This window comes from Ambystoma mexicanum, chromosome 11 (assembly GCF_040938575.1).
Source record: "Ambystoma mexicanum isolate Mex_15411 chromosome 11, UKY_AmexF1_1, whole genome shotgun sequence".
Classification (NCBI taxonomy): Eukaryota; Metazoa; Chordata; class Amphibia; order Caudata; family Ambystomatidae; genus Ambystoma; species Ambystoma mexicanum.
Window position 1 is genome coordinate 1,302,571,755 of NC_090934.1, and position 19,940 is coordinate 1,302,591,694.

At 47.0% G+C, this 19,940-nt stretch overlaps 1 protein-coding gene across 1 annotated transcript; it reads left to right on the top strand.

The window, feature by feature from the left end:
* Positions 1-8,073: 8,073 nt before the first annotated feature.
* Positions 8,074-8,640, top strand: LOC138505146 (uncharacterized). The gene has a single exon (XM_069625428.1). It carries the CDS (start codon positions 8,074-8,076, stop codon positions 8,638-8,640), a length of 567 nt encoding a protein of 188 aa, XP_069481529.1.
* Positions 8,641-19,940: the final 11,300 nt, after the last annotated feature.

Consider the following 19,940-nt stretch of genomic DNA (forward strand, 5'->3'; position numbering starts at 1 on the left):
CACATTAACCCACTAGTGAACATCCACCATGCAGTGCCACAGGGGAGCCCCAAAAGCCACTTCTGGCACATAAGCCCACACTGCATAACAGCAGGTAGGGCACACACCCTGCAAGGCCACCAAGGACAGTGCGCTACCAGCACGTGCGTACCTCAACGCACAACCGCCAAACACGGCCCAGCCTGCAGAGGGCCGGCCACAACTGCTATAGTGAAGCACCCTAGCAAGTGTGCCCCTGAGCACCTGACAACCCGTCGTCCACGCAAAGCCACATCATGGCAGAAGACCCAGCTGCAAAACCAGCCAGGCCACAGAACCACAACTCAGACACTTTTGGTCCTCGCACAGGGCTTCACTGGGAGCTATGGGTCCAGCAATTCGAATTGAGCTTAAAAGCCTGCAACATCACAGTTGAGGAAAAGAAAAGGACCTTCCTCATGCTCAACCTCGGCACCATGGCGCTGAGACTATTCAATGCACTCCCGATTTGCGGCACAGAAGACGACTATGAGACGGCAAAAGTGGTTCTCACAAGAACATATAAGCCCCAATGAAGCCCAGATTTTGAACACTTCAAGATGAGTCAGGCCAGACAACGCCCACAGGAAAGCATCAATGACTTACATGGTCAGCTGCAAGAAATGGCCATTGGCTGTGACTTCCCGGACGACAAATTTGCAGTCAGACAGCAGGTCATATATGGCCTCTCCTCTGAGAAGCTCCGGAGAACCATCCGATCGGAGATTAATCTCCTGCTAGACACCATCCTTACTGTGGGGTGACAACAAGAGAGGACAGATGAACATGTGGCAGAAATGGAGCAGATGATTAGTCACCTTCCACTGGACATTGAAAAACCACACAATAGCATGACCACCATCAATGCACTGCGGCGGAACAAACCCTGACAAGGGCAGACAACAAGCAAGCCCAGAGAATGCTTTTGGTGAGGTGGTCAGTAACATCAAGGGGAAACCTGCCCACCATATGGCACCACGTATTATAAGTGTGGGAAAGTCAACCACTATGCATCAGTATGCCTAAACTCCCAGAGAACCAAAGAATACTCGCCTCAGAGGAGATCCCAGGACTAGAAGGGTGACCCAACATCCAGGAATGTACAACCCTTCCAACCAAGACAACCCGACCCCTGCCAACGGAGAAAGCCCGACTGGCCCCGTGACACGCGAAGAGGACGGGCTCGGGCAATAGGAGGGGAAGACGCAAATAGCAGCAGCATCGATAACGACCAGTCGGGCAGAGAACAGTCACCAGACCGCACAAACCGCCACTGCAATTCAAGATGAGAGATATGATCTCAGCGGTCAAGCCGGCCAACGGCAAACAACCCCACAACAGCAGGTCACACCGCAGTTGGACAATAATAGTCGGAAATATTCTGGTGAAGATGATGATCGACACTGGCGCCACAGTAAACGTCATGCTGACCACAAGGTTCGACAAGCTAAACCCCAGACCAACCCTACGGCGAAAACCTGTACAGCTATTTGCATACGGATACAAAAAGTCCCTCCCAGTCCTAGGGTATTTTAGTATTAAGTATTTAGTATTTTATTTATTTATATAGCGCACCAGGCCCAAAGGCATCCAGAAGCATTACTTAGGTTACATCAAAGTATAAGCATAACAGAAGCATTTACAAAATTATATACATAAACAGATTTTGTAAGACAGTAATTACATATTTACACAGGGATGCGCCGTGAGTCAGAGCATATAAGATAGCTAGCGAGCGGTCTAAATCAGCGGCAGGTCCTGTGAAGACAACCAGGATTTGGCCTTGCTTTTGAAAGCCAGGAAGGATGGTTCAGCTCCAAGTGGGTTGGGGAGCGAGTTCCACAGTTTTGCTGCCATGACTGAGAAACTGATCCCACCAGATCTCTGAAGGTTGAAGCGGGGTATAGAGAGGCAGTTGGTCTGGGCACTGTCTGTTGGAGGTGTGGATAGAGAATCTATTGGCCAGATAGCTGGGCGCTTGGTCGATGAGGCATTTATGAGTAAGAGCAAGTGTTTTCAGAGAGATTCTCTGTGTTACTGAGAGCCATCGGATGCTACGTCTAGTATCAGAGATGTGTTGGTTCCTGGGGATATTTAGTGCAGCTCTAATGGCATTGTTTTGGATGATGTGTAGTTTATTGATATTGCAACGGTTGGTGCCAAAATAAAGTGCATTGCAATAGTCGATTTATGACATCATCAGAGTCCTAGCTAGTGTAGTACAGTTGGCTGGTGATAAGAATGGACGGCAGGGTGTGATGAGCTTACATGTGTATGCAGCAGCAGAGGAGACTGCGTTAGTTTGTCTGGCCAGAGAGAGGGTGGAGTCGATATAGATGCCTAGTGTTTTAGTGTTGTTTGAGACCTTGGTGGTGTTGCCATCAATGATGAAGGATTTAAACAAAGGGTCTAATTTATTGAGTCTTTGGTGAGAGCCTAGGATGAGAAGCTCTGTCTTTTCGTCATTGAGGCAAAGTTCATGTTGTGCCATCCAGGCTTGAATGACTTGGTAGATCGATTTAACGGCCAGCGTATCCGCTATATGATCTTCATTGTTGGGGATCAGTATCTGGGTGTCATCTGCATAATTAGTGTAGGTAACACCCAGATAATCCAAGATATCGAATAGTGGCTTCGTAAACAGGTTGTACAACGTAGGGGGCACACACGATCCTTGTGGTACTCCACAGGTGACTGGTGAGGGATTAGCGGCTGCAGAGGGGGAGAAAACCCTCATAAATCTGTTATCCAGAAATGAACTGATCCAGGCTGTTGCTTTGTCCGAGAAGTAGGCAGCTAGTTTGAGGTGCCGACAAAGTATTTGGTGTTTTAAAAGGTCAAACACCGCAGATAGAAATAGTAAGAGTAAAAGGGCGAGTTTGCCCTAGTCTTTTAGGTCTTCAATCTGAGTTTTAAGATCAATAAGGGCAGTTTCGGAACCGTGCTGCTGACGGAACCCAGATTGCCTCAGTCCCAGGAGCTTGTTGGATTCCAGGTAATCTTGGATGTGCAAGTAAGCAGCTCGATCAAGAATTTTTAACAGAAATGGCACCGTAGTGATAGGCCTGTAATTAGTAGGTATATTACCATCCAGTGATGGTTTTTTAAGGAGCGGGATGACCCGGGCGTCCTTCAGGTTGTCAGGGACAATCCCGGAGCTAAATGAGGAGTTTATGAAGGTAGTAATGAAAGGAGCTAGATCATAAGAGGCCTCCTTAATAATAGGAGTAGGGTATCAGTCACCCTGGCAGTTGGAGGGTTTGAGGTTGTTGATAATATTTTCAACTTCAATGATTGATAGGGGTGAGAAGTTGCATGGTTTCAGCGAGTCAAGATTACAGTTGTTTTTGACCATAGAGCTATTAAGTTGCGGGTCAATTTGCAGACTGTTTTTTTTGTTATTGATTTTTATTTGGAGAGAGGCTATTTTCCCAAGGAGCACCTTTTGAATATTAGCGCACCATGTGCTATCTTTAGTACAGGTGTCAGGTGGGGTGACAGGGGATTCCAATTCTTTTAGCATTCTGAACAGCTCTTTAGTATTAGACTTAGCTTGTTCGATACGCTTGTTATAGGTGCCTTTTTTTGCTTGAAGTATGGCCTCTTTGTAGTTCAAAGTGGCTAGGATGATACTTGCTTTATTAATTTCAGTGGGATTACTTTTCCAGCGCGCTTCAAGGTTCCGTTTTTCTTTACGTAAGATTCTCAAATGTGGTGTAAACCCTGAGTTGAGGTGAGCTCGAGGTTTAGGCTTTCTAGATTTAGTGGGGGCAACATAGTCGAGGGCTTTCAGCATAGTCTGATTGAACGTGTCGACCTGGACACTTGGACCGGTACATAAGGAAGCGTGTTCACTGAGAACTGGGAGAATTAGTGGGAGTAGTTTTTCGCAAGTTATGTCTCGCTTATTCTTGTGGAAATCGCAGGTGCGATGTCTAGAGTGGTACTGATAATTCTAGCAGGGATATTAAAGGTGATTAAGTGGTGGTTTGTCCATCCACAAGGTTGGTTAGAATCCATGTTAATTGTGCAATTTAGGTCGGCTATGCAGTCTAGGATTCTAGCCTTAGAGTGTGTGGGCTTGTTGATATGTTGCGTGAAGCCTGAATTAGAGAGCACATTATTTATATCATAAGCAATGCTGTCATTCGTGTCTAGGAGACCCAGATTAAAGTCTCCTAATCCGATAACTTGGGATTTAGTTTTAGTGCTGTAAGCAAGAATGTAGGTCAGGTCTTCAGCGAAGGTAGAAATGGGTCCAGGGGGCCTATAGATGAGATGGAATGTAATATTCTGATTTGGGGTTAGAGCTAATTAAGCTGTCAGTACTTCTGCTGATGAGATTTGATGCACATGGGAGATGCAGAGGTTTATAGAATTTTTATGTATGATGGCAGTTCCACCTCCTTTAGTTTGACTGGTATTTCGATTGCATCTAATGATAGTGTAGCCTGTAGGATTAGCTAGTGAGAGTAGAGGTCCTGAGGCAGCGTGGAGCCATGTTTCTGTGATGGCGATGAAATCAAGGTCATGTGTTTAGATAAAATCAGCCATATCTAATGCATGAGCCGTAAGGGATCTGGCATTAATTAATGCCCCCTTGATTATGTTTTTGGGAGAAGGTTGGGTGTTCTCATCAAAGTTGGTGTCCAGGATAGGCGTAGGTGGAATGGTGTTATGGGCTGTTCCCGTTTGAGGTGAATGGTTATTGTGTCGAGTAGAGTTCTGTCACAACTCCTGCCCTTGGCCTGGGGTGTAAGTTCATGTGGGCTGCACCCAGTACCTCCATCAGGGCCTCAAAGGCCTTGACATTTGCCCCAGACTCACCTGGAGTCAGTCCTGGCGCCCTTGGTGCCAGGCTCATGTGAAAAGCCAATAATCTGGACCCATAAGGGCATTTTTACAACAACATGGATGCTGCCACATGGCTCAGTTCCATAACTGAGTCATGCAGTCTAGCATTTTGGGTGTTGCCACAGGGACACCTGGGATACCTGCAGGCTATATAAGCCATGCCCGGATTGCAGAACACGCTTCGCGTTGCTCTGCTTGCTGCAGCGTGACGTTCACCATGGTCAGCTGGAATCTTCATCCGCAACCCGGACCTGATCTCCTGCAAGAACAAAGATAAGACACCATTAGTATTCGCTTACCTTTTTGAATCAGCTCTCGTACTCCGCTCCAGGATCCTGAACAGTCAACATCTCGGCGGATCACGCTGCATCACGAAAACCGCTACCTGGGAAAAGAAAGAGAGAAAACAACATTAGTAAGTGTTTATTCTTCACATTCAAAAAACACTTGCTTACCTGCATAGCACGGCCTCCAACACCTGCAGAAGAACAGAAGGACTGGTTCCAACTCAGAGTGCCAGTAAGCGTTTCGCTCACCACTACTCACCGCTCTCCATCGTCTTGGCACACGTATTCCGGAGCATAACCGCAGCCTGCAAGAAAGACAATATAAACAGGTTAGCACAAGAAAAGCATGTAGCGCCGCGCTCCACGCTTTCTTACCATCTCGTGCACAAACTGCGCAACATCACAAGGACAGCATCCACACCTATAAACAAAGGAAAGAGTTAAATAGAGACAATTACAAAACAAAGAACAAACCGTCAAGACAGACTTACCTGAAGAACGGAGTCGCAGCAGGTCTGGACTCTGTAGAGTCACTCCAGTGTAACTAGGCAGCGACAAGCCCAACCCCAACGCACCCCTGCACCGAGTGGCAGGACGGAGAGCGCACCTTATCAAGAAGCAAGGTGAGAAGTGCACCAGGGGGTTCTTGGGTCCATATGGGAGGTGGGCCCCGGGTCAGAGGAGAAAACCATGCTAAATTCTAACTACTGTGTTTCAGACTTGGTCTTCAGCCACACAAGGGTCCAAAGGAAGAGGTCCAAGGGTGAAACAGTTCGGACTGGGTGGCACCCCCATGGAGGTGAGCATTACAGAACGCAAAGCCTCACAATATAAAATCCACCTGGGCGTCATGGAAACCTCTTAGACCGACCATCTTGCAGAACTGTTGGGGCAGTTACCTGCGGAAGTGCATACTGCCAGACAGGAGACCAATGCATTGCGGAGGGAGTTGATAGTGTCAAAGGACTGGACTGACGAGTTGAGTAGAGAGCTTCTCCAATCACAGGCCGGACAAGCTCCTTTGCCTGGGAACGTTTCATCAATGCCTACACCACCGACCAATCCGGTACAAATCCCTCTCCCAGGAGCAGTTCCATTAGCCCCACCGGAACGTTTTACGGGGGACCCTAGAAAATACGCCACCTTCATGAACCAGTGTTGACTCCATTTTCTGTGCAGACCTGGAGCCTTCCCTAATGATCAGTCACGAGTTGCCTTTGTGTTGTCTTATTTGAGTGGCAGTGCTGCAGACTGGTCAGTACCTTTTTTCAGTCAGGATGATCCTCTGTTACGAGATTTTGGGGGTTTCCAGCACGAGATGGACAAGCTCTTTGCCCGTCATACTCATGGACAGGCAGTAGATAATGAACTCTTGTCTCTTCATCAAGGAAACCAGGACCTACTTACCTATATAGCAAACTTTAACAGGCTCGTGGTCAAAGCAGGGTGGCCGGAGGAGAAAAGGACCACGTTATTTCATCAGGGTCTATGGGGAGAGTTAAAGGACGTACTTGCCCAAGTGGTGGATCCGCCGAAAGACTGTGGGGAGTTCATCAACCTTGTGGTTCAACTTGATCACAGGTTGCAAGACCGAAGGGCAGATCAGAACAGGCCTGACGTTCGCCCACTGTTCGTGTGGCCCAAAGACCAGATCCCACGAGCAACGGCAATTCGATGGAACCGATGCAACTGGGAGGGGTGAGACCGCCTTTAACTAAGACTGAAAGAGATAAGAGAAGGGAATTGCAGTTATGTTTATACTGCGGAAAAGCAGGTGAATTTCTCAAAGAGTGTCCAGTAAAACCCCCAAGGAGAACTGTGGGTGCCACGGATAAGGAGACCACGAGTGAAGAGTCGAAAAACTACCAAGCCCGGCAAATGTAGGGGTCCATTTGTTGAGCGAAGAAAGTCAACTACAGACCTCCCATTTTGCTTTGCCCGTGATTCTAATCAACTACCAACAACCGTCTAAGATGCATTCCGTGGAGGGATACATCGAAAGCGGAGCAGTTGGGAATTATATGGACCAGGATCTTGCAGCAAAGATGGGGCTCTCCCTATGTCCTAAGTCGACCACTGAAACAGTAACCACAGTAGATGGTACAGAAATCGCTTCCGGCCCAGTATCCCAGTGCACAACAGTCCTAAACCTTATGTGTCAAGATGGCCACCGGGAAACGATTGCCTTCGACCTCATCAAGGCGTCTCAGTTCTGGTTGGTCCTCGGGATGCCGTGGTTGGTCGCACACAATCCGCTTATAGATTGGCGTACTCGAGAACTGGTGTTCTCGAAAGACTGCCTCCGCACATGCTATCCCAAGGAAAGTAAGGCAACGACTACCAGGCCCTCAGTCCATGGAACCGCAGCAATGACCCTGGGGGTGGTTGGTACTCTACCGAGTGAATATCAGGACTTTCAGGATGTGTTTCAAAAAGAACACCTAACACTCTATCGCCACACAGGCCTTATGATTACCAAATCGATCTGGTACCAGGAGTTCAAATCCCTTGTAGCCGAATCTATGCACTCACGGAACCTGAAAACCAACATTTGAAAACCTACCTTGATCAATTCCTTGCTTATGGTTTTATTCGCCCCTTAAAGTCACCAACAGCATCCACCTTTTTCTTCGCACCGAAGAAGGAAGGAGATTTGAGGACTTGCATCGACTTTCGTGCACTGAACCAAATCACCATAAAGAATCGTTACCCCCTGCCACTTATTCTGGTATTGCTGGACCAAGTCAAAGATGCCCAATTCTATACAAAATTAGATCTTAGAGGAGCATACCATCTCGTCCGAGTTAAAAAAGGAGATGAATGGAAGACTGCATTTCGCACCAAATATGACCTGTACGAGTACCAGGTAATGCCATTTGGCCTTTGTAATGCCCCCGCTGCATTCCAGTATTTCATGAACGATGTCCTGAGAGAGCTGATTGACATCTGTGCCCTGGTCTATATAGACGATATTCTGGTATACTCGGCCTCGAAACAAGACCACGTGAAGCATGTCCGCTCCGTCCTTGCGAAACTCTGCCAGCATCATCTCTATGCCAAACTCGAGAAGTGTTTGTTTCATGTCACCGAGGTGGAGTTCCTCAGCTTCATTCTCACTCCAAAAGGAATCCAAATGGATGCACATAAGGTCGATGCCATCCTAAACTGGCCAGCTCCAAACTCGTTCAAAGGAATCCAGAGCAATTTGGGCTTTGCAAATTTTTTCCGCCGATTCATTCTAGGATTTTCTCAAATAGTGCATCCAATCACATCTTTATTGAGAAAGTGCAACAAGAAGTTCCAGTGGACGGAAGAAACAGAAAAGGCCTTCCAGGAACTCAAGGTGAGATTTACCTCCGCCCCAATTTTACGACACCCTCGACTGGATGTATCATACGTGGTGGAAACTGAGCCTCCAGTATGGCAATGGGCACAGTTCTTTTGCAAAGGGATCCACAAACCGGCCAACTGCACCCGGTAGCCTTCTGGTCCTGTAAGTTCTCACCACCAGAACTCAATTACACTATCATGGATAAGGAGCTTCTAGCTATCAAATCAGCCTTTAAGGCCTGGCAGCACTATCTTTTTGGTGCCAGGCACACTATCACTGTGATAACAGGCCACCGGAATCTGCAATACCTAAAAACTGCCAGGGCCCAATCTTCACAACAGTACGCTGGGCCCTTTTCTTCGCAGAATATGATTATGTAATCACTTTTCGACCAGGAGTTAAGAATGGAAAAGCTGACGCCCTTTCCCGCATGGGTAGGGATGAACTGGTATATACGACCCCCTATCCCGTGGCTATCATTCCGAGTGACAAGGTCCTAGGCATTACAACCACAGTGACTCAGGATGAATTGCGGCATGAGATCCAATGCAAGATGACTCCCGAGTTGTTACAGGAATGGGATTTGCGAGGAGAACCCTACACAATCAAGGACCAACTACCATTCTTTGAAAGCCGTTTGTTGGTTCCCACAAAAGAGCTTCAGGTCCAAGTAATCTCAGGGTATCATGACTCTTTACTGGAGGGCCACCCTGGAATTGCGAAAACCTTAGCCTAAGTAAAGCGAAGTTACTGGTGGCCCACGTGGCGTAAGCATGTTATTCAATTCATCACTCTGTGTGGGGTCTCTGCACAAAATAAATCATGTAAGCAGAAACCAGCTGGTCTTCTCAAACCGTTAGAAATTCCACCTGCAACCTGCAATACTTTGTCTCTTGATTGTATCACCGATTTACCACCCAGTCAGGGATACAATACCATTCTCGTGGTAGTAGACTTATTTTCAAAGATGGCCCACTTTCTGCCATTTAAAGGTCTCCAAAACGCATCCAGCCTGGCAAAGGTTTTCCTTGAACACATCGTACGCCTTCACGGGTTTCTGTCTGTGCTGATCTCAGACTGAGGTACCCAATTTGTGTCCAACTTGCTGCTCAATGGCTCAAATAGACATCAGACTATCCACTAGCCATCACCCCCAAACAGATTATCAAACAGAGAGAACAAATCAAATGCTCGAACAGTACCTATGCTGCATGCTACACCAAGTTGAAGGAAACTCGAAAGACTTGTTATGGGTAGCTGCGTATGCATATAACATTCCCTGCACAGCAGTACGGGACAGACCCCATTCTTCACAATCTATGGCAGACACCCACGCACTTCCGAAATGATGTTCCAACGACACTGGAGATGCTGGTCATTGAAACCTTGCGCACCATCATTTCTCAGGCCTTCACAAGTGCCGTCAAACACCTACGACAAACCAAGGATCGCCAGAAGAAATATGCAGATCAACATCGTGAGAAAACCCCAAACTACCAGGTGGGGGATGAAGTTTGGTTAGCTTCAAAACATGTGCTTATTAAGGGGACTCAGACTTTTTGCCCGCAGTATTTGGGACCTTTCACCATCAAGGCTATCATAAATCCAGATGCAGTGAAACTGGCCTTGCTGGCTAACATGCATATTCATCCGGTGTTTCATGTGTCCCTCTTAAAACCATTCCACCTGAACCAGTAATGTTAAATGAGAAACCAGAGTTTGAAGTCAAAAACATCCTGGACTCAAAGTATGTCAGAAGGAAACTATATTATTTAGTGGATTGGAAGGGGTATGGCCCACAGGACAGGACCTGGGAGCTTATGATTATATCCACGCGCCACGCCTGATTTGGCGTTTTCATCGGGATTACCCTACCAAGCCCGGACCAGAGGCAAGGACCACCTTGAGAGGGGCCTTGGAGGGGAGTGCTGTCACGACTCCTGCCCTTGGCCTGGGGTGTCAGAACATGTGGGCTGCACCCAGTACCTCCATCAGGGCCTCAAGGGCTTTGACATTTGCCCCCAGACTCACCTGGAGTCAGTCCTGACACCTTTGGCGCCAGGCTCATGTGAAAAGCCAATAATACGGGCCCATAAGGGCATTTTTACAAAAACATGGATGCTCCCACATGGCTTAGGTCCATAACTGAGTCATGCGGTCTAGCATTTTGGGTGTGGTAGGCCCAGGGACACCTGGGATACCTGCAGGCTATATAAGCCACGCCCGGATTGCTGAACACGCTTCGCGTTGCTCTGCTTGCTGCAGCGTGACGTTCACCATGGTCAGCTGGAATCTTCATCCGCACGCCGGACCTGATCTCCTGCAAGAACAAAGATAAGACACCATTAGTATTTGCTTACCTTTTAGAATCAGCTCTTGCACTCCGCTCCAGGATCCTGAACAGTCAACATCTCGGCGGATCTCGCTGCATCACGAAAACCGCTACCTGGGAAAAGAAACAGAGAAAGCAACATTAGTAAACGTTTATTCTTCACATTCAAAAAACACTCGCTTACCTGCATCAAAACGGCCTCCAACACCTGCAGAAGAACGGAAGGACTTGTTCCAACTCAGAGTGCCAGTAAGCGGTTCGCTCACCACTACTCACCGCTCTTCATCTTCTCGGCACGCGTATCCCGGAGCAGCACCGCAGCCTGCGAGAAAGACAATATAAACAGGTTAGCACAAGAAAAGCATATAGCGCCGCACTCCGCGCTTTCTTACCATCTCGTGCACAAACTGCGCGACATCACGAGGACAGCATCCACACCTATAAACAAAGGAAAGAGTTAAATAGAGACAATTACAAAACAAAGAACACACCGTCAAGACAACTTACTTGAAGAACGGAGTCGCAGCAGGTCTGGACTCTGTAGAGTCGCTCCAGTGAAGTAACTAGGCACCGACGAGCCCAACCCCAATGCACCCCTGCACCGAGTGGCAGGACGGAGAGCGCACCTTAATCAAGAAGCAAGGTGAGAAGTGTGCCAGGGGGTTCTTGGGTCCATATGGGAGGTGGGCCCCGGGTCAGATGAGAAAACCAAGCTAAAATCTAACTACTGTATTTCAGATCTGGTCTTCAGCCACACGAGGGTCCAAAGGAAGAGGTCCAAGGGTGAAACGGTGGTGGATACCAGGTTAGCGTTACAAGTTCGTATGGTGATGGGAGGCGTGAGGGAGTCTAGAGTCAAGTCTGTAATTCCTCATGGGTTTCGTGCAATGTTGGTTAGGTGTAGGTCTGGTGGCAAAATGTTGGAGCCAGAGGGCAGGGGAGTTAAGGTAAGGGTTGGTAGTGGTGGCCATAGCTAAGGTGGGGAGATAATGTAGTTTGGTCAGCGGAGTGGTGCTGAGGCGGGGAGCATGAGTAGTGGGAGGTGTGGTGGGCGTAAATTGCGAGGCGCGATAGGGAAGTGGAGGTGTGTGCGTCTGGATGTGTGACAAGGCTGCAGGTATGGAGTTGAGAAAGGGAGAAGATACCTCAGTTAGCACTAATAACTTGAGGAGGAGTGGCATTTTAAAACCACCCTCACCCACAAGTTGATGCGGGAATCGAGACACTACTCAGTTGCCCAACCGCTGAAAGACTGGAACTGATGCTAGTCACATTCACAGTTCACTCCAGAAAAAATTGACCACCTGCTGTCCAAACACAGGAAGCTGCTTCAAGGCATTGGATGCCTGAAAGAGAGGATGGTAAAACTTCACATCAACCCCACAGTAGAACCGAAGGCTGTCCGGCACCAAAGGGTCCCCTTCAACATGAGGGCAGCAGTAGAGGCAGAACTGAACAAACTTGAGAACCCCTGCATAACTGAAAAGACCACAAGCCCCACGTCCTGGGTGTCTCCCATGGTCGTGACTGCGAAACCCAAACAGCCTCAAGAGGTGCGGATATGCATGGACATGTGCCTGCCCACCGTGGCAATAGGGCGAGAAAGGCACATTACACCAACAGTGGACAAATTAACCGTGGACCTAACTGGGGCCTTCAGCAAACTGGACTTGAGATCAGGGTACCACCAGATCTGCCTGGCAAACAACTCAAGGTATATCACAACCTTCTCATCGCACCTCGGGCAGAGGAGATATGGATGGCTCAATTTTGAAATTTCCTCCGAAGCATAAGTAGTCATGGGCCCTCATTACAACCTTGGCGGAGGACCATGGTGCTATTAGCACCATGGTCCATGCCGCTAAGGTTACGATTCCACCATTCCAAGGTGAGTGGGGCGGTAATTCCCCATTCACCATTTGCCCTTCGCCATTCCCATTTTTGCCCCCATAGGGCATAATGGGAATGGGGAAGGCGCTAATTACGGCACCGTAAATTACGGTGCCGTAATTAGCTCCAAAGTCCCTTTGCGGGTTGGATTTTTAACGCCTGCTAAAAGCAGGCGTTAAACACCAACCCGCAAAGGGACACTTGTAATCAGGCGTTAAGGGTTAACGGCGCCGATGGCACCGTTAAACCCTTAACGCCTGAGTTGTAATGAGGGCCATGGTCACCAATGTCAGTGATGACATCCTAGTCTATGGCAAAACTGAGGAGGAACACAACAGCCGATTAGCAGTCATGCTACAGTGCCTAGAAGAGTCGAGGCTGATGCCCCATGAAGAAAAATGTGATTTTGGAAAATCCACACTGAGATTTTTCTCATATGTCTTTGACGAAAAAGGAGTGTCCCCGGATCCCGGAAAGGTGGCCGACATCAAAAATGCTCAGGCCCCCACCAACACTACAGAAGTCCGCAGCTTCCTAGGTATGGCAACATACTGCGGGCGGTTAGTTTTCGACCTGGTTACAATTGCCACTCCACTACGAGAGCTCACAAAAGCAAAGTCGACATGGGAATGGGGAGAGACTGACTCAGGAGACGACATTCCAGAAGATCAGACTCCCTACCCAGCGATGCCACCATGGCGTTCTTCAACACATCGCAGAAGACAGAACTACTAGTGGATGCCAGCCCCATTGGCCTTGGAGCTGTTCTCACCCAAACTGACCGGAACAAAATCATAGTTCCCATCGCCTTCACCAACAGAGCTCTCACTCCCACAGATAAGAACTATGCTCATATAACAAAGGAGGCCCTCGCCATCATATGGGGCTACAGACACTTTCATGTGTACATCCTGGCCCCTCTGAAAGTGCTGATAGACGATAAACCCCATGTCCCAATATTCAAAGGGTCAGTGCCACACACCCCCAGCCAGGATCGAACGCTGGATGCTTCAGTTACAGCAATTCAACCTCAAAGTACAATACAGGGCAGGGGCCGACAATCCTGCAGATTTTCTGCCGCAACACCCCCGACTTGAGACTGCAACGGAATGCGAAGCAGCCAAGGAAACAGAGGAACACGTATGCCATATCATTGCCTGTGCTAAACCAAAGGCAATGAAGCTGGATGAAATAGTAGAGGAAACAGACAAAGACCCCAGCCTTCAAATGACTAAGGAAGCAATACTAACTGGCGAGAGGAAGACATTCCTCAAAGCTGTCACCCATCAGACGCCCCAGGCACAAGAGATGATGCAAGCCCTGTTCAGGATACTACATGAACTATCTGTGTCTCTGGAAGGCATGATCCTCAAGGGATACCGCATCGTAATGCCCTCCAACCTGCACGAGAGAGCACTCCAACTTGTGCACGATGGGCACAAGGGGACCGTGAAGACCTAGGTTTTCCTCAAATCGCGAGCATGGATGCCGCAGATACAGCAGAAAGTCATGGCCCTCGTCGAAACCTGTGCAGTGTGTCTAGCTACTCTCAGACCCGGACCACCAGACCCCATGCATGGCCAGTCCACCGAGAAGCGAGTGATGCTTGGACGCAGTGAGCATAGATTTCTAAATAATCGCCAACAAAGCCTTTCTCCTGGTAGCGGTAGACAAATATACAAGGTACCCAGAGGTCAAGCCGGTCAACCCACCGATGCTGCCTCCATCACAACAGCTCTCAAGAAAATGTTTGCTGTGCAGTTCAAACGCTTCATTAATAACATGGGAATTCATCACCACCACATCACACCGTACTGGCCCCAAGCCAATGGCGATGCAGAGAGGTTTATGGCATCCATCAATAAGTGCATAAAAATTACCAAGGACAGGGGATGAACATGGCTACCCAAACTATACTGGTTTCTTCGATCTTATCGACAAACCTCTCAATCGGCCACCCAGGTCAGCCCCGTAGCCCTGATGTTCGGGGTACCCATCCAAGCAGGACTCCCCCTTCATCACTCCTGGTACCCCCTACAAGTGGACCTGGAATGGCTAGAATGAAGAAGACAAGAGCACAATGCAAAGGAAGATAGCTTGAGAAGAGCTGCTCCCAACCACCTCCAAGTAGGGGACACACACTTGTGAGGAACAGAACGCTGCTTGGGAAGATGGCCCTCCCCTATGAGGCCCTCCCCTATGAGTCTCTTCCCTGGACCATCACCCAACGAGATCACTTGTTGGCCACCGCCATGCGAAGATCTGAGACAATCACCAGGAATGTGTCCCATTTTAAGAGGATACCAAACACCCCATGGGAAGAATCCCAAGAGGTCAGAACCCCCATGAGGGCCCAGCCCACGGGAGCTGCACCAACACCACCTGCAGGAGAACAGGGAGAAACTACTGAGACACCAGCTCGGGAATCCCCAGCATCCAGAGACAGAGAAAGGAGTCCACCCAGATCTACCACCCTACGATTGGAGGACGGAGTACGATACGATACTCCGCAGACAGCTGGTAGCCTCCACTCAACTCTAAGGATACATCCTGAATGGCATCTACCGATGAGCATGAGCAGAAGCACACAAGATTAGCATACAAAGACTACAGCAATGTTTGAAAAAGTTTATTTGTTTGTTTGTCCAAGTTGGGGAGGTATGTGACGGTCACATGACATGGAATGAGGTGGTCAGGAGAGAACACGTGAGTGAGAGTGAATAAAGGAAGGAGCGAAAGCCTGCCAAGGCAGTCTCCGCCAAGACACTGCAGCCACCGTGTCTGTACCCGCTATTGTGCTGCTGTGCTGCGCGCCCAGTCCGCTGAGCCTTGCCTGCGCCCTATGCTAAATCATACTGTGCATCTTGCAGCCTTGTTTGGAAACTGTGGTCCACATAACTTACTGACAAGCATATGTGAACAATTACCCATTGCGACGGATTCTAAAGACTAGGTGATGTGGTTGTGGTGAGAGGAATAGATGGAGTGCCCTCCAGAGCTGTGAGGATCTGGCAGGCTTTTGTCAAAAGACCTGCACTCAGGTTTTCCCCACCTGGAGTTTGGCTGTCAGAGCATCATAGCATGTCAAGGCCCTTACCATCTGTGCTTATCCTACTAAGTGCTAGTAGGGGACTTTCTATATTGATTGTGTAATCTTGGTTTTTAATTGTGAGGCATTGTATATCCGCCTGCTATTTAATAGTAGCCTGCAAATGTTTCTGGTAAAGAGTGGGCCGTTTATAAGTTGTAACCATTTTATCCTTGAGCAGTGTGGAATGCTGGGGTGGAATGTTGTGCTTTGAGTGTGGGAACTTCTAGGGGACAGTTAGAGAGAGAGTGGGCTGAGCTAGTGTGGATGGGTTAGTGTTTCTTTCAGTGTTTATTTATACATTACAGTTGGGCTAAGTGTACAACTGGACACTAAAGTACACCTATAACTTACCTGGTGTCCTGCACTGTACTTGAGAGAAGGAACCCACCTCAGCTATTTCAGATGACAGGTTCCCCTAGGAAACACAAGATATCACTCAAACCAGGGGAACAACATGGTGGAAAAGGAGAAAGCTGATGGCTCTGGATTGGCGGGCAGAGGCCACTCCGGGTCAGATGTCAATCTGGCTTTGTCACACCTAAAACAGTGTGAGACATGGACTAGACTCAATTTAATGAAAGTGTGTAAACCAAACAATTGTGCCACAATCTGATGTCTTAGATGGAAAGTATTTTCCCAGATCCAGCATGATACATCCAGCATCCCTGGCTGACAGGCAGAAACTCACAGCACATGTGCACATTGCAGTGAGGTCGTGTGACTATGATATATTTGACACACAATCTTCATATGCATTTCTAGTCCTGGAAGAGAGAAAAATGAGAATTATACTTTCACACAGAACCATCTTCAAAGTTGATGCCCTTTATAACTATAAAAAATAATTATTATATTTTTATGCGTTGATCATGGCTTTACAATTTTCCAGCACAAAACCACGTTAATGAGGATTTTATTCACATGGGCTTAGGGTGAGAGGCAAGCACTGGGTCATTGAACGCTTAATGGCTTTAATGATGCCTTGTATTACTCCTCTGCAAACCTGAAATCTGAAAGGATTTTGAATTTAATGTGAAATCATTAATACAAGTCAACTTCCTACATAAAGTGAAACAAAATAGTCTTTGATGCCAACCAAGTATTCAACTCATCATTTCTACGCTTGCCCTTACATCAAATTGAATTAATATGAAGCAGTTTGCAGTAGGCATGAGTCATAAGGTTAAAATAGATGTAAAGTGAAGTTTTAGAGGTCTCAATTTTGAATGGAGCGATTTAAAGAGAATATGTCCAGTATAGTTATTGCAGAACGAAAAAAAATGATATGTATTAAACACTTATAGTGGAAAAAGCGGCTAGTGTACAATATCTATGAATTAGAGGAAAGGGGAGCCAAACTCATTTGGCTGGCTGGAGACAATGCTTTAAAGGAATGGTTTGGTCAGAAATATTATTGGCCCTATGGTTCGGCCATGTGATTTTAACCATAATTCGATCGATCGTACAAACATTAACTATGCACCTTACCTGAGTATTTGGCCCTTGAACACAAGCAAAATCAGGCAGCAGGGCGCGGACATCTTGTGATAATCTTATCACTTGCCACATCGCCCTGGGTGACCTGCATTTGCGGCACTAAATCATATCCCCTGCCCCTGAGCCTGACATCACCAAATCATTTGTATTCTCCACCTCTAACCGTGACGTTGCTGGGCAGCGTGGCCAAACGCGCCCAGTCGTTACCTGCGCGACTAGACACGGAACCCGGAAAACAACACACATCGTCTCACAGCACGGCGCATCACAATTAGGAGTATGAAACTGTATTTTAAAAGGAAACATAAAGACTGTACAATTGGTAAAGTACATTTATTTCACATTAAATGTTTCGATAACATTCGGCATGTGACCAAATCAATTAAAATTGAACTTTTTTTCTTTGCTCTCGTTTCTATAAATCTGCAAATGTTTATCGTGAGTCACACGGTACACAGGGTGTTCATTTGGGTAAACGAAGCACTTCTGTCACACAGTGAATTACAAGGCTGGTGCTTCAACTTGGCACTAGACCACCATAAAGGTTGTTATGTTGCTCCTAATCGCCGGTACCTTGTACCGACAGATTGGACCTTGTCTGTCGTCCCAAAAGACGGTCAAGTAGATCCAGTGATTGACATGTAGCTGCAGCTGGCGGTTGAAGAAGCCATTGGTCAGGCTCTGGAATAGATGACAATCGCAGAAAGGCACGATGTACCTGTTTGCAAAAGATAAATATCGAAAAGTGTCTCAGTAGCCGATCTTTATTACAATTAATCATTTCCTTTATTAGCGCAGAGGTGACACAATGTGAACCGAGTGACTACAACGTGGAATATCAAAGTACTCTGCTATTTGCTTCTGAGGATAGTGCAAATGAGAATGTTGAGCTCTAAACGTAATGCGTAAACTGGGGCAAGATTTCCAGGTGCAAAAACAATGTAATGATTTATTAGCTTAGAGCCAGGGAGAAACGACTGGTGGTCTACATGCGTATCGATGCTGGCCTGCCCATGTGCCCGGTAGATAGCCCTCCACACAAAGGTTCTACTAGCACTTCATTGCAATATGCCAAACAGAATGAACAAGTACAATGTCACCCAGCAGTAACGGTTAGCTATTCGTATTTCGATTAGTTCTGGTATGAAATCGTCTAAAGAGAAACTTACATTATATTCGGCATTTTCATTCTCTAGGCGTAATGCAGACTCCTCCGTTCGTGTCAACGTTTTCTCATAAACTGAACATATATGTAACTAGGTGCAGTTTTGGAATGGGCAACCTTATCATATCATACATTATTATACACCCCTTCAATTCAATCCCTTTCGGAATGGTCCCTGCCTCTCAAGGTAAAAAAACAATAGAACCTTATACTGTGTGTAGGCCTCCGAGCTCCCAAGCAAAAATTCAAAGCTGGTGACTTTCAGTCAAAATGAACATACATTCTTACTTTGCAACATCCCGTGTCAACGCATCCATGAGAACATGAATTTTGAAGCACGGGCACAGAAAATTGGGGGCTATCACTGCTTGTTGTTCGTGGCGCTGCTCGGCTGTAGGTGAAATTTGCCAATGAAAGAATTCCCAAATTATAGTCAGTGTAACACAAAAACTGAGTCAAAATTTGTCTAATAACAGGGCCACCTCTGCTTATCTCATGGCCTCCTACCCCATGGCATGTTTTCGCAGTCAGTACTTCTTGCGTGCCTAGAATGTTTTGTGGCCTAGGACTAATCCCTTTTGTAGGTCCAGCAGTTATTCAGCTTTTTGCAGAACTTTATTGCAAGTCAACTGCCAAAACCCAAATATTCTTACACACTGTTACCATTGGTCATTTACACGAAAAATGAAGGTCCCACAGTATCTCAACTAAACTGTGGAATGTGAAAGAAAACGTAATATTTGTAATATATTTTTAAGAAAAGGACTGAGAGGATAGATTTCAAAAGACAAAATGCATACTTTATTTGTACAGTTTATAGATTTTATTTTTGCAAAAATACAGACGGTAATCATTTCAACCGGAATTTGAACGATTTAACAAGTTCTGCTTTGGGTGGACATGGCACACTGGCAATGTTTTGTGGCAATGTATGTGTGCTCTCAACTACATTAACAATAAGATCTTTCACAAAATCAAATTCCATTTTCTCATTTACTGGTTTGACAACCTATTTTTTGCTTCTTTTCGTAAAGGCCATAGTGTAGCAAAGCATCCCTAAGTTTCCTGCAGTCCTAGATTGTTCACGGCCCACATTCTCGTTATGTGCTAATACCGCAAGTAAAGTCTGACATTTCATCCCCTGGATGCCAAAATGCAATCTCTTTGGCCTGTACTTTAGGCACATATTGTGGAACACCTCCAAATCTCCTGTGTGACAGAATTCTGTGAGTCCCTTAAGATCTCTTGATAGAGTTTTATCAAACACAATCTTCTCAAGGGCTTTGTGTGGAGGTGAAGATGGGATCAACCACTTCTTCTTCCGTGCCTGCTCTGGGGACAAAGGGCCATGTTCACATTGGTGGAAATGTTGGTTTTCTGTCCAGTGGTGAATGTTGGAACAGTGGTGCATTAGTGACCGCCATTTTTCCAGTAGAATTTCCACAGACCAATCACATGTTTTTGAGCTACACCAA